Source organism: Abrus precatorius, unplaced genomic scaffold, assembly GCF_003935025.1.
Source record: "Abrus precatorius isolate BTA unplaced genomic scaffold, Abrus_2018 Scaffold7, whole genome shotgun sequence".
NCBI classification, from domain to species: Eukaryota; Viridiplantae; Streptophyta; class Magnoliopsida; order Fabales; family Fabaceae; genus Abrus; species Abrus precatorius.
In genome coordinates, this window is record NW_020874417.1 from 3,932,593 (window position 1) to 3,948,510 (window position 15,918).

The window sequence follows — 15,918 nt, forward strand, 5'->3', positions numbered from 1 at the left end:
TTATCCACAATTACTTGTGATCGTGCTGTCTGTTGGAGCTTTTTCTATAACTGTTATTACTCATGATCTTCCTTCATGTTGAACCGTCGTCAGGTGGTAACTGCTGGTAATCGCTTTTGAATCTTGTAATAGCTTTTGAGTCTCATTAGGACTTTTGTTATCTATCTTTTGAGCAATTCTGAGAGAAATCTAAGAGAAACATTTAGTATTATATCCTTAGAATAATTTTTCCTTGACTTTCTCTTTTTGACTAATTCTGGGGGTCTGAGAGCTTGTTTTGCCCTCATGGACTTGGAGTATTTCTTCTGCTCATTTTTGTCTTTCGAGCAATTTTGGAGGAGATCTAGGGGGTTCAGTCAGGTTTGAGGACTTAGAATATTTTATAATCATTTCCTGTTTTCGACACATTCTGAGCGTCAGGTGCTTGAAAATTCTTCAAAACTTCTTGAGAAAGTTTTTAATCTTGTAGACTTAGAATATTTTTTTATCACTTCTGTTTTTCGAGCAGTTTTAGGTGTAAGAGACCTGAAAACTCCTTAAAACTTCTCGAAAAGTCTCTAGTCTTGTGAATTTAAAATATTTTTCTGTCAATTCTGTTTTTCGAGCAATTTTGGGTTAAGAGACTTGAAAACTCCTCAAAATTTCTCGAAAGCCTCCAGTCTTATGGATTTAGAATATTTTTCTATCTTTCAAGTAGTTTTGAGAAAAATCGAGGATGTGACAAAAACCTCTAAAACCACTCAAAATGTGTCCTTTTCGATAGAATTTAATGGTTTAAACAACCTTCCAATACTTCTTGTATTCAGGCCTACTTTCTACTAAAGAATGAGGCTCCTTCTCCGACCCTCTAAAACTCATCGAAATGTAATTTCTTTCAATATAATTTTTTAACTTAGAAAATTTTCTTTACCCCAAATAATAATATAGAAAAATATCTTTATTAATCATAAATTATTATATAATTAAAATTATTATTTTTTATAACAATTATTTTAAAAAACATGTTTAAAATATTTTTAATTAACAGCATAAATATTTTTATATTAATAATATATTAAATAGTTCTACATGCATCTTACATAAAAAGGATTAAAACACGACACACGTTTCCCTCCTTTTTTTTAAAATCACTCTCATGATTATAAGGAATCGAAAAATATGTTGTTGACACCACATTGTTTGATACGAAATGGGTGAAGATGGAGAGAGGAATAAGAAGAAGAAAAACCAGAAATAAAAAAAAAATGTGATGAATGATATTATAGAAAAAAAAAAAAACACAGTGAGAAAGAAGATGGAAAAGAAATATACGAAAATGAGGGTAGAAATATAATTACTATAAATAATTATGCACAATGCTGTAGTGCATAAATGATTACACTTGCTCCAATAGCTACAATAAAGATGTAGGGCATGGTTTGAAAGGTAATAATACAAGAAAATCATTTTATTTTTTGCTCATCAAATAGAAAAAAGATAGAGATACAAAAAATTAAAACAAAATATATACGAAATGATGTGAGTTTGTGTGTATAAATAGTTGGGAAAAAAAAAAAAAAACAAGTCGAATGTGACCGGAACTGTGAAGTTGCTTTCGTCAATAAAGTTGCAGCACTCCCACGAACAACCTCACTGCCATTCTCGACTCACAAACAGAAAACGTGACGAGGTGTTTTGCTTTCCTACTATAAATACAGTCTTACAAAGTGAAAGGGAAAAAAAATACACGTACGATATAATCCCCTTTCTTTCTTGTACCTTGTAGTTGACCTCAGTGCACGTGACAAACATATACAACAATCGTATATAAATAAGAGAGAGAGAGAGAGAAAGAAAGAAAACAGAAACAAGAATGTTATGAAGTTATTGCATAATTTTGTATTTCTCGAGATATGACAGCAATACAGTTTTTAACATTTTTTAAGCTTAAATTTATTTAAAATTGTAAAAATATAAAAAGAATAGTAATTTAAGAATGAAAAGAGAGTAAAATTTACATGATTTTCAATAAATTTTAATTAATAACTAAACACCGTTTTCATAGTGAAGGCCTTGGAATTAGACTTTTGAATACCTCGTGGCCATTCTTTCATCCTTTCATTGGAATTTTGTATGTGAGTTCATGTTGTGTGTTGAGTTTCCTTGTCCCAATAGTATCTAGGCTCTAAAGCTATCTTCGAAGTTCAACATAACCTAACTTCTAGTGTTCTTCAGAAGAAGAAAGTGTTGTTTTTCCAACCTTAGTGGTAGGAGACACTTTCCGCTTGTTCTGCTGATAAAGAGAATATAACCCGTTCAGTCCTGTTTTTAGAGATTCCATATACATGCCTTTTCACTACATTCTGCTTCAATGGCGCTCCTGATATATCATTGTCTTAATTAACATTAACAAGATAGGTGTCTCCTCTTTGTGGTTCTCAGCTAAACTTCTGACCCTCGATATCGACTAGTCTGTGATGAATTAGTTAATTAGTTAGGGACTTGATTGATGTAATATAGAGTTTTTATTCAATCCTTCATCATCAAAAAGTGGGAACTATATATATCGTTCGGTTTCGACAAATCACAACAAAGAAGTTCTACAAAATGTTGAAATTTGTATGTTTACAAGCATGCTCTAGTTTTGTGCTTCACCTCCCAAGATTTGTGTAGCGCTTGCCCTACGTAAGGTACGCAATACATACACAAATAGTTTTTTTTTCCCTTTAATGTATGAATGTATATATATGTGTGTGTTTATGTATCTTGTGTGTGCTTTGGTTGTTGTTGTTAATGAAGAAGGTTGGGACGTGCACGGTAGCGTTCGATGCTTTGCTTACAATCATTTTAATGGGACGACGGTTAAGATCAGCACCATCTTTGACTATCATGGTCATAGGAGCGCGCTGCCAGTGCTGCTTATCTTTTGGTATATATATTCAAAAAATTGTTGTTGTCTTTGTTTAGCAAGGGATTTATCTAAGTTATCCCACGGGGTAAATAAAATTTCATTTTAGATAGATTAAAGAGATTTTAGTAAAAAAATTTATGTAATTTTTAAGATAACGTCCACCTGATATGAGGATATTTATCTCATATTTAGAGTAACTTAGATAAACCCCTCCTTTGCTTTATTTTTGGTCTAGTGAATTCATCATATTCAGGCACAAAATTTTGGAAGATAAATTAAGCAATGCTACTTTTGTCTCTATGTATTTTTACTTTGGTGGCCCGGCCCTTTTGTGAATGGTGAAACTCAACAGGTGGATGAAGGGCAGTGGTGGGAGTGATATTTAGGGATGCAGTGAGGGTAGAACAAACAAATTCCTCAGAAACTAGTCAACCTACAGTTATCAGAACTTTAGCTGAGCACGACAAAGAGGAGACACCTATCTAGTGAATGTTAACCAAGACAATGATATATGACAGTGAAGCAGAATGTAGTGAAAAGGCATGAACATGGAAATCTCTAAAAACAAGATTTAACGGGCTATGTTCTCTATATCATCAAGAGCCAAGATAACCAAAGTGGAATGTTTCTCCTGCCTCTGATCATTTGCCATGCCCCATTGATGGAAACGTCAGTTTCTTCTGCAAAAACTTTTCAATGTAGAAGGCCAACTTCTCTATGAGAATGTTCGGTTCTTGAAGGTAGATTTAGACCCTTGGAATTATTGGTACAAGAAAATGATCAACACACAACATGAACCAACCACACACACACACACACACACACACACACAAGGCCCTTTAGAAGAAAGAATGAATGTATTTTTATTTTTTCAACTGGATTCTACCATGTTTAATAATTATGTTTGAAATTAATGATCATATCTTGCAAATTTATCGTGGTTATTGGTGCTAACATTTTTCCCCTATCACTACCCTTTGTGGCTAAGTATCAGCGAGTGCTATGAAACAAAAGAAGGAAATTAAACTTGTGAAAATGTTACGATTCCTTTACTTGTTCCCTGTTCATCTGTTCTATAATTGAGAAAAATAAATTTAACACTTCCTTAAAATAAATTATCCTTTAAATGACACCATTTTCACATTTAATTGCTTTTTTAATGAAAATAATATTTTTATTTAGAAATTAGTAAAACTAATGACCAAATAGATTAAATTGTTTTCTAAGTAGTTATTTTTTAATAAATTTTTTACCAAAAACGGGTAAAGTAGGTAATGGATAACAAAATTATTAGTACCATTCCTAGGGTAGCAAAGGTGTCATCACATGACTGTCTTAATATTGGCATATGGACATCTTACTAATATTTGTTTTACAACGACATTGTACTAAGACGTACTTTTTGATAATGACATTGTACTGCTCATATTATTAATTGCAGTTGTATGCAAATACTGATACATGTACACGGTACACGGTACACGGTACACGGTACACGGTACACTTTACATATATAAATGTACACTTTACATATTTGCATATACAAATGTGGAATCCGGATCCTCTCATGTTAAACAAATGTGATGCATATAAAAAATTTTTTTTCACTAATAATTACATATATTTCATTTTCTGCATACTTCAGAGAAAGTCACATGGTATCGTATATTGGCATCACTCAAACCTCATCCACGAATTGAAGGCAAAACTGTGCACCTCACCTACCCTGCATGTTTGACAGTACAGTGGATAAATTTATTGTTTTAATTTAAATGAGCTTTTATTCTTTTTGTGAAGGAAGATATTAATATTCAAAATTTATTTGAAGTGTTGAATAAAGGATTTAAAGCATTTAAAGTATTATACTTTTATTATAAAAAGTAAATATCATTTAATATATTAAAAATACAAGGATTTAATAAATAATTTTAAATATAGATTTATTTTTTATGCTTAAAATTTATCCTAAATTTGATATTAATAAAATTATTTTGTAAAAGAAAAAAATTTGACGTAAAAAAGTGAAATTAAGTGCATGCTACAAACAAGCCCTAAATCCGGGTGATTATGGGTTCGAATTTATTTGTGAACCTATTGAAGTCAACCTAGGTTAAATATAGGATTAAATTTAAATATATTTTTTTAGGAATTTTTAATGCTTTTTCTGGACCAGAGCGGCAATTTTACTTGAGTGATTTGAGTGAATTTTGAAAGCAGATTTTTTATTGAGATAAAAATTAATTTTTTTATTTTTCAAGTGTAAATTTGCTGTTAAGAAAAAAGAAAGAACGTAACAATATTGAATTCAATTTATTAAGTTAACAAAAAATCAATTCATAGAATTTGCACCAATTCTATATTGAGTGCAACACAATACACCCAAATGATTAGGGTCTAAATGTGAAGTGTACAACACAACATGATTTCTTTTAACATTCTCATCATTGATTTCTTTTTCATGTTTATAAATATTATATTTTCTTTGATAATTGCTAATTTTAACTATTTAATTTTATATATATAGGTTGTTTAGAGCTAGAGCTTTTTTTTAGGGGAAAAATTAAGATTGAATATATAATAGATTTTGTAGAGACTTTCTTATAAATATAAATTTTTAAATAATAAAAAATGTAAAAATAACAATGACAAGATAATAACGTGTCAACAATAAGAGGCTTAAAAAAAAGTTAACAACAAAAATTAAATTATGATATTTTAAATAATTCAGAACTAACTCTTAAGAAAATATTAATTAAACACTTTTTTTTTTCAAAAAATAACATTTTTACAAAGAAAAAAAAATAATTAAGTCTGTGATATATATCATTTGATACGTTGTCAGCATTTTACTTCATAAGGCCTTGGGGATTTGAGACTGTGTTTCTCAGTTAGGTTTTGCTATATTACGCCACCATCAAATCCTCCACGCGATTATAGAGTGCGAATGGAGCATGTAACATAGATTTGAATCATTTTATATAATTTAAATATTTATAAATAATTTTATTTAAAAATTTATGTTTATTTACATTTTAGAAATGTATTTACTATTAAAATAAAATAATAAAATGTCATTAATTTTTTATATAAAATTAAATATTAAATTAATTAATCTCGTATTTTATTAAAATTTATTAAACATTATAATTATACAAATTTGACGTTATGTGTTAATGAATTTTAACTATAAAATATAAATTAATTTTTAGTTCCTTAAATAATATACTTACTATATTTTAATTATCTAAAAATGATTTTATTTATAAAGTGATAATAAGTATTTTTTATTAAAATTATATTAAACTACACTAATATTTTTATTTTTAATTTCTTAATTAGTATGTTAGCTAACATTTGATTTATAAAGTTTGGGTGCGGATAAGATAAATGACGGGAAATGATAGAGTCAAATTCTCTTATTGCCTTAACAATACTCATGAGATGTATTTAAAAGAACAATTAAATATGTTTTTGTATTAAAAATTTTAGTTTTAAGTTTTTGAGATATTTTAAAATTATTATTTTTAAAATTTTTAATTAACGTAATTTAATTAAAAAATAACACCCAATAATATTTCAATAGATCATATTAGTAATAAAGATAAAAAATAAAAAATAATAAAAGTTAAGTGTCAAAGTTAACCTCAAAAAAAGAAAAAAGAAAAAAGAGTGGGTGTACACAGACTATAGGACCGGGTGGAGACGACAGCTAAAGTGTTTGTGCATATAAATAATAGACTCAACCGCCAAAGCAGAGACAGAACGACCTAATAATGCGCGAGCCGTTGGCTTCACGTGGTAACGTATCGTGTCTGACGTGGCCGTATCTTCACCCTATACTTGGATCAATTTTCATCTCATGAATCCTCACTCAAACAGGGAGCAGTAACTTAACTGCTATTACTTACCCCCTTAAATACAAACCCTCTATTTTATCCGCTTGAACAGTGTCCGAAAGTGAGAAATCAAAAGAGAGATTCTCATTCTCGGAGTAGCTTTTTCTATTTGGCCTCTTCTTTTTCCAGTATTCGTTTCTCCCCTTTTTGAAATTTTTTATTATTCGTCTTGAATATTGGTCGGATTAATTTAATTATAAAGCTTTGCTTCTAGATCACGCTTGAGCAAGTTTAGAGAAAAAAAAAAGGCAGTTTCAGTTGGGGATGTGTGGTGTGGTGGCTGTGGTCATAACCGTGACTCACTCACACAATTAGTTAACTTCATTGAGATTGATGTTAGATATGGCGGAAGTGAGAGGAAGGGACACGTGGACGGAGGAGCTGGCGAGTCTGATAGAGGATTCCGGAGTACGCTACGGCGGAGATCCACTGGATTTGGACATGTCCTCGAGGACGTCGTTTGAGGTGAGGAGATCGGTGTACGCACCTCAAGCTCAAGCTGAGTCGGTGGAATCGGGGGAGAGCTTCAAGGAGCAGGCTGTGGGGTTTGTGATGGCTTGGTGTGAGATTCTCATGGAGTTAGGCAGAGGTTGTAGAGACATTCTGCAACAGAACCTTATGAACGAGGATTCCTATGTAGTGAAGAAGCTTTCTGGGCCTTGTGCTAAGGTTTCCAAGAGGTTGAGGTTTCTCAACGACTTTCTCCCCGAAGATCGCGATCCTGTTCACGCTTGGTCCGTTGTGTTCTTCGTTTTTTTTCTTGCGCTCGCAGGTAACCTTTTTTTTTAAAAAAAATGTTATTGGATTACTATTAATTATTATTTCACTGCTTATGGAAAGGACATTCGGTTATTCGTTAGTTTTTTACTTTTTTTTTTCACTTCATGGTATTTGCTATTAGAGTGCAATTGTATTATTATCACCATATTTGCTATTAGGACTAAAATACTAGTTGTTAGACTTAGGTGAGAATTGAATTTTTATAAATGAAAGAAGCTTTGGATTCTCTGCTCGTTTCTTTGCGGTTCATTGGATTTGTGTTTTCTGTTATTTTATTTCTGTCTCCATACTGGTTCAGCCAAGTCTCGTGTATTTATTTTATATCCTGTTCCATTAGATTAGATTTTGGAACAAGTATTATAATTGCTTACGAGTGACGTGTTTCCTGTTGATATCAACTTGGTACAAGATTTGCTGACTTTTTATGTGTTATTTGCAGCTATTAGTGTAGATCCCAACCGTGATGCTGTAGCTCCTGTGATGAAGGTCCGCAAGCATCCTCCTAGTGCTAGTCGTGTGCTACTTCCTGATGGTAGATATGTGGCTTATTGTGAGCATGGTGTTTCTGCGGACACAGCTAGATTTTCACTTGTTGCTCCACATTCTTTTCTTTCATCCAGACTAGCAGGTAATATTAAGTTTGAATTTTCAGATATCTGAAAACTAGAAACTGAACTGAAGTAGAAATTTTCACTTGGGTACAATCTGTATGAGGAACATAATTGGAAACTGAATTTTTTTCTTTTATCTTATTGTCCTTGTATTTCTCTTTATGGAAGGTTTACCTGGAGTTAAAGCATCATTGCTTGAAGAGTACGGTGTTCGCTTGGTCACATATGATCTTCCCGGTTTTGGGGAGAGTGATCCTCATCCCAACAGAAATCTTAACTCATCTGCTATGGATATGTTGCATCTAGTCAATGCTGTCAATGTTAGTGATAAGTTCTGGTTACTGTGCCACTCTAGTGGATGCATTCATGCTTGGGCTGCTCTCAGATTCATTCCCGAGAGAATTGCAGGTTATACACCTTTTTAAAGCTATTTAATTTCTAGATACCTGTAAATTGCTCATAAAAAAACAATCTTGAAGCTTTTTTTGACCCTAAGAAATTAAATTAGACCCCTAAGTGATGATACCCCTGGTCTGTTGGCAGAGTTATTGTATATTGGATGTATCTGGATGTAGAATTCAATGATCAATGGTATTGCCAAATGCCAATTGGGCTGGGATATCAATTATTAAATGGACCCCATAAACTTCCATTGATATGCTGTTGGCAAACAAAGGCCATGACAGATTGAAGGTATGCGAGAGGAAGGAAGGGAAACAAACGAGTATATCTGAAGTTGGGACTACTCCACAGTCTAGTCATGTTATTTCCTCTCCATCCTTTTCCTTCCAAATCCTTCACATTAAGCATTGCAAAAGTTCCTGCAGAGGAAGTTAGATTTCTAATTGTATATGCTAAGTAACAAATATTAGTATAACATTGAGTCCAAAGCAACTTAAAATGTGGGCGTAGTGAGGCTATCAAGTTTTATGTCTTAAAAAAATGGTATATCATTGCTATAAAACAGATTGACTGACTTGTTTGAATGTCTAAAGAGAATACATGATAGCAATCTTTTTTCTCAATGAAAGAAAAAATAAAAATGAAAAATATCAAGTGTTTCCTTGAGAAAAGAGCATGTGTGTTATATAGGCACAAATCTCTTACAACACGATCAACAATATGTGACTATAGATTTGCACTTGTACCCCGTATGGAAAGTATCATCTGTCATTTAAAACGGATGTTTATCCAGGGAAATTAGATTTGTTACTCTGCAAAACTACTATTAGTAGTCCTATTAAGGCTTTCTAGTCCTATGTACCTCTCATGCTGCTAGTAGCCAGTGAAAGAGGGTTATAACAAATTGATATTGATAATGTTAACATTTTGGGCCTCATACAAATCTAATGCCAATGAAGTTATTATTGTGACTCCATTTTCATTCTTACAAGTTAATGGAAATGAAATTAGGAAAAAAAATGATTAGGTTCATACCAAGAAGCAATGCTATATTGAGTTGCCTACCCTTTTTGGAAATGCTCCATTTTCCAGTATTTCTAACCTCCAACCCCCAAACAAAGAAAAGAGGCACATTGTGGAATCTGATGTAACTTATTATATTGTCCAAAATTGCAGGTGCAGCTATGTTGGCTCCTATGATTAATCCATATGACCCACACATGACTAAGGATGAGATGAAAAGAACTTGGGAGAAGTGGCTACCAAGGAGGAAAATGATGTATTCCTTGGCTCGTAGATTTCCAAAACTTCTCGCTTTTTTCTACCAGAAAAGCTTCTTGCCTGAAAAGCATGACGAAATTGATAAGCTGCTCTCTTTGTCGCTAGGAAAGAAGGTGAGTGTGTCATAAGCCAACTTGAACTATGTAACAAGTATAAATACTTTTAAAGTATGTTGCAACTGTCATGGACACGAACTAGCATTGTTGTCTGTACATGCTAACGTATTTTTAAGTTGAGGTTGATGCCCTACTAGCTGGATACTGAATCACAGTGATTTTGATGTCAGATTGTAAATTGTCAAAATCTGGTTTAAAAAACTATGGAGCCATCCAATTTGTCTTGCTTGAAATGGCTTTACCTAACATATTGAAGCTACAGAGCTTTAGTACTGTTGGCTTTTATCTGGTAGTATTACAGAAGAGAGTGAATAATTGTGCACTTCTAATTGTATATTCTGTGAGGTAGCATCATCTCGGCCACATCTGAAATAATTTTTTTATTATTGTAATGTTTAAAATCCCAGCCTATGAGAAACTGATTCTCATCTCTTTGTTGCCTTGCTTGGTGAAATTTACATTTTAACATAAAATTAAAGTTGACTTTTAAATATAGATCCAAAACACAATGTTAGGTAACATAAATTACCTCATTTCATTAGCAGCTTGTGAAAGTACCTGTGTGTGAAAGATGTTTAGCTCTGCCATGATTGTTAGTATAAGTGTTTTCACATGTGCAGGATAAACTTTTAATTGAAGAACCAGAATTTGAGGAATTTTGGCAGAGGAGTGTGGAGGAGTCAGTTCGTCAGGGAAACATACACTCATTTATTCAGGAAGCTGTTCTGCAGGTATCAAATTGGGGTTTTGACATTGAAGAACTTCACGTGCAGAAGAAGTGTCAAACAAGAGGCATACTTCTTTGGTTGAAATCCATGTACAGTCAAGCAGAATGTGAATTAGCAGGATTTCTTGGCCTTACACACATATGGCAGGTTTGAACTTATAACATGTTGTGCTTAGAATACTGCACTTGTTGCATTCTGTATTTTTGTGTCATTATTTTTACAATAGTTAACTTTTATACATGTTGGTTGTTATAAACGATCAAAAAGTGGTAATCAACTGTTAATCGGGGACTATTGAAATTAGGAGATTCCACCTTCTTAATGTCAGAAAAATGGTAGCCAGAGGTTATTGTATTGTGACAATTGCTCCAAAAAATTCAATCACTGACTATTAGCCTTCAACGACACTTCTAAGTTGATACAGATCTATTTACCCAAAAGAGAAGCCATGCTCAACTATACCTTATGGGATATCTAAGTGCATTTTTGATATTTCAATTTTGTAATGCATCATGGAACAAACATTCGATGCGGTGCTTTCAAGAGATGAGTGTAGAGAGGTAGTGTAAACAACTTGGGTAGACCAAGTCAATAAATAAATTGACACAGTATCGTTTCATTTCAAATATAAAATACATGTGTGGCAGGTAGATCTGACTACAATTTAATGTAAAATGATGATGCATATTGCATATGTTAGTTGATGGTACAAGGATTTGTTTTATTCTTATAATGATCAACTTGTTATTACGTGTAAATCTCACGTTTTCGTTTTCAATCCTTCACAGGGATTAGATGATAGGGTGGCCCCACCATCAATGATGGAATATATAGAACGGGTTTTGCCAGAGGCTGACATCCATAAGCTTCCAAACGAGGGCCACTTCTCTTATTTCTTTTATTGTGATCAGTGCCATAGGCAGATGTTTGCCACTCTCTTTGGAAATCCTCAAGGTCCGGTTGAACGACAAGAGGAAACTGCATTCGAGGAGGATAAGGAAGAGGTTTTACAAGCAGTTGTTTGACTGCTTCTATTGTTAAATGACTCGTAACTGCAGATGTGCACGTCTTAGGTTGGATGTAAATACCACAGGTGGCTCCGCTGCTCGGTGGAGCTTGAAAGAAGAGAATGCTAATTTTTATTCTCATCAGAATTTTGAACCGCAAGAGCTTTTGGAGATATAGGTAAAACACGAATGTCACATGCATTTTTTTCCCCTTCTCTCCCCTCCCTAAGCAAATTGTACCTTAAACCCTGTCTAATTAGTTGGTTCTACTACTTCCACTTGTAGTCATTTTTGAAAAATTTACATGAATATTAGACATTTATAAACATTTGAAATTTTACAAAAGTACTTAAAAGAGAATGAAAGAAATGTTATTAGAATAAGCTAAATCCAGTCATAGTCAGATCAGCTGCCATCCGGTGTTTTATTTATAGTGCTTACCGGGCACTTCCATCACAATTAACGGATGTCATTAGATAGCAGGGACGACATAATCAACGTTACTAGAAATTGAGCTCCTCAAGAGTAGTCTTAAAAGTACGGCTTGTTAATGTGTATCGAAGAGTAATTTAATTTATTGAAAATCTTATAATGAAATTAAATGTTAGGATTTTTAATAAAAAAATATGGTCTTGCTAATTTGTATTTTGAGTGCACTGATTAGTGAATTAAAAAAAAATGTTAAATTAATTGAAAATTACAAAAAGTGTCTTAATTATATTTTTTTTGACAAAAACTCTCTAAATTTTTAACCAGTACTTTAAATATGTTGGTTTGAATTTATCAAAATTTGTTATTTATTAGTTTTTTATTTTTTATTCATAAAACACATAAAATAATCGTTATAATAAGTATATAGACAGATAAAGGTAGAAATGTTTGAAGACCAAAGTAATGATTTACCCTCGAACAAAATTGCCTTAAAACTGAATTTCTATAATACATTTGGTATTTTTTTTAAAAGCAAAGTTCTTAACTATTTATATGTTTAAGATAAATTACTCTTTTAGTTTCATAGTTTTTAAAATTATTTCAGGGCAACTTTTTTATCAATAAATATAAGTTTAGAAACGAGTCAAAAGTGACGACTTTGATTTTGAAAACCTTCACGAAAAAACTATACATCTATGTTTGAAACGTTTAAGATCTAAATAATTTTAAAACCAATCCAGAATCTATTACCTTAGAAGTGAAATATATGTCATAGATCAATTGAACCATAGGGGGGAAGAGAAAGATCAACTGAGAGTGCAAGAATTATAGTAAAAGTACCAAGTAAAATAACATTTATTTGCTTAACTCTCAACTTCAATAGCACAAAGCCTAGGTACAATGAAGCTTTAATGCTTTATCATCCCGATAGAAATGATAAATATGTTCAAATTTCTCAACTATATAACTGGGTCTACAAGAAGTAATTAGGTCATGACCAAAAAAAATTTTAATTGATATTAGTGAGGACCGCGGTTTAAACTGTCAAAATAATCGATGGGAGGGCTTAAATGAGCTTCAAAATGCTGAACCACCGCCCTTGGTTTTTCCCAGTAACACATCTTTTGCTTCGTTAATTTTGGATGCAAGGTAATGGCTGCCACCTGCATCTGGATGGTTTGCAACCATCACCCTCCTATGTGCTTCTTTAATCTTATCTGTTGGAGTGCGCTCTCTGCCACAGTGACAACAAAAAATCAGCAAGAGAAACACAATGGCAGCCATAGTTATATGAATCCTGGATCACAGTGCTGAGTAGCTGCACCAAAAATGCTATAGCAGGATAATTGAATACTGCTATACCAAAGATTGTTGATGCGTACAAAAACAATGGTTTATACCATACATATATAATTGTTCAAAATAAGAAGACATTCATAATCAATAAAGATAACAATCACTGTCAATCTAAGGCTTCATTAACAAGTCATAAAGTCAATAACAACAAAGGCTATGTTGTTGTGGTTGAGTAGATGCCAAGGCTGTCAAGAGAAATGAGAACATAGGAATGAAGTAAAAGGAAAAATAATGGAGTTAATATAAAACAGAACATCAGATACTAGAGCAGAGACAGAAAGAGTTGGAAAAAGGAAATGACAAAAACAAATTAGGGGAATATGAAATATGAAAATGTCATAAATTATTTTATGGATGCTAGAGAGCAATGGATCTGTCCGAAAATATCAAGGTTGGAAAGGCAATAGGGGTCAAACTTCATGTTTTATTTGTTGAAACAGAGGCCACACTTCCTGTTGTGTGTTGAAAGACAGGAACCCCTATATGTTTCAAACATAAGAGGCCAGATCGTGAAGAGAACAGGACAATGGTCAGAATGTCTGCTTTTTTGCAATAGCAGCCCAGAATCATGGCTGCAACAAAAAACACTCCATGGTGGAAGTCTCTTTCACTACTCACTGTAGTACCACAATAGCACACTATTGACTATCTCAGTGAACACTAAAGGTTCAAATCAGACAATAGATGTGCAGTTTTGAAGTTTTGTTTAACCCAAACCACTGCACTAATAAGATGGTTGCTACTGTTCTCAAATCCCTTATCAATTTTTACCTCAAACTTTGCAAAACTCAAGCACTGATTAGGACATGACCTTTGACGTGTAATTTTCACATTAAGAGGCTGAACCTTTGTTATGTGTTGGGTATATACACATGCAGGGTTGTAAAGATATCACAAAAAAGGATCAATATCTCATATCAAGAAATATCAAATATTAATTCAATCAGTTACTCACCAGAACAAAAAAAATTGACAACAAACACCTCCATTAAACAAATTTTGATATTTTAGGGCATATTTCACTCAAACTTTCGTTGCAAACTTGCAATGTCTTAAAACAATAAACAAAAAAGTGAGTTACCTAACACCCAGTATAAGCGCTGCTTCCCTCCTAGTCATGGTAGCCTGAAAACCACCTTCATAAAATCTACGCATCGTAGGAGGTCTAGCCTTGAATGCTTGCCAAGCCTGGATACCATATCTACCGGCATAAGCCGCAGCCGCCACGGCAAGCCCTGCCATCAATGGCGTAGTCTGTTCCAAATTTCAACTTCAGTTCCATAAAAGAAAGACACTTTAAAAATCAACAAACTTTCAAAAATTCTCCTTATTCCCTACCCCCTGTTAGCCACAGTATCGTATGAAGGCAAATATAGCCAGAAAAATTCAACTTCAAATCATTCTTAATAGAGACAACAAGGATATAAAATCCAGGTTCTGCTTTCAACGCATCAACAAAAAACCCTTTCCCCAAACCCTATCCAATCCCAGAACCCTAAACAACTAGGAAGACCGAAAGATAAAAAAATTCAATACAATAAACAACTTATCTTTTTTGCACCAAAAGATTAGGAATAAAACGTTACTGACAAATAAATTAATAATTAAGTCATGACTAAAAAAGCAAGATCTCTTCTGCAGAAAAATCAGGTTTTTCGGATCCAAAATTAAAGGGGAAAATTTGCTGTGACGTTACAGGTATACACCGAGAAAGGTACGATGTTAAGGATCGTTTTGCAGTTCGAAATCGAAATTAAAGGGATGCAAATTTGAAAATAACGATGAAGGCTTACCATATTGTTGAAACCTTCCCCAACTGAGAATGGAGAATTGGAATAGGGTTTTGCTTTTGCCTGCAAAGAGGGTTTGGTTGAGGAACATCTATTTACGAAACGAAACTAGGGATTTTATTTTTATATTTATTTTTTGTTTTAAATTTCCTTGCTCCGCACGTCTGATTTTTCACATAAACAACTAAATTATTTTATTCAAACACACTTCTTTTAAAAATTTAACTGCTTTAACGTTAAAAAAATTACTTTTGAGTTAACTTTTTTTAAGGTAAAATTTATCTTATGATCGAAAATGTTTGTACCATCTCTCGTACGTATAACACTTAATTTTATATTAATAAATAGTAAAATTAGTAATTTAATTAAAAAAGATTAATATTTTTATTTTTAAGATATTAGAAGAATTATAACTAATAATTTTAAGAGAGTATGAAAATACTCTGTCAAATTTATAGATGTTATAATAAAACATATTTTTAATTAAAAAACAATATTAACACATTTATGAATTAAATTAAATTTGTATGCTTTTTTTTTTTGTTTAGAAGTATGATGAAGAAGAAAAAATTGTCTATGCCTTAAAATTATTCGTCAATCATGACAATAAAAATTATTTGTCAATCAAG

At 32.5% G+C, this 15,918-nt stretch overlaps 2 protein-coding genes across 2 annotated transcripts; one reads left to right on the forward strand and one right to left on the reverse strand.

The window, feature by feature from the left end:
• The first annotated feature begins 6,769 nt into the window (after window positions 1-6,769).
• LOC113872373 lies at window positions 6,770-12,096 on the forward strand. The gene is made up of 6 exons (XM_027509881.1): window positions 6,770-7,558; window positions 8,006-8,194; window positions 8,346-8,585; window positions 9,756-9,973; window positions 10,597-10,851; window positions 11,493-12,096. Exons 1-6 carry the CDS (start codon window positions 7,120-7,122, stop codon window positions 11,727-11,729), a joined length of 1,578 nt encoding a protein of 525 aa, XP_027365682.1. The 5' UTR covers window positions 6,770-7,119; the 3' UTR covers window positions 11,730-12,096.
• An 894-nt stretch (window positions 12,097-12,990) lies between these two features.
• LOC113873063 (mitochondrial import inner membrane translocase subunit TIM14-3-like) lies at window positions 12,991-15,425 on the reverse strand. The gene is made up of 3 exons (XM_027511031.1): window positions 15,293-15,425; window positions 14,581-14,753; window positions 12,991-13,377 (listed from the first exon to the last, which is right to left on the reverse strand). Exons 1-3 carry the CDS (start codon window positions 15,293-15,295, stop codon window positions 13,221-13,223), a joined length of 333 nt encoding a protein of 110 aa, XP_027366832.1. The 5' UTR covers window positions 15,296-15,425; the 3' UTR covers window positions 12,991-13,220.
• Between the last annotated feature and the right edge of the window lie 493 nt (window positions 15,426-15,918).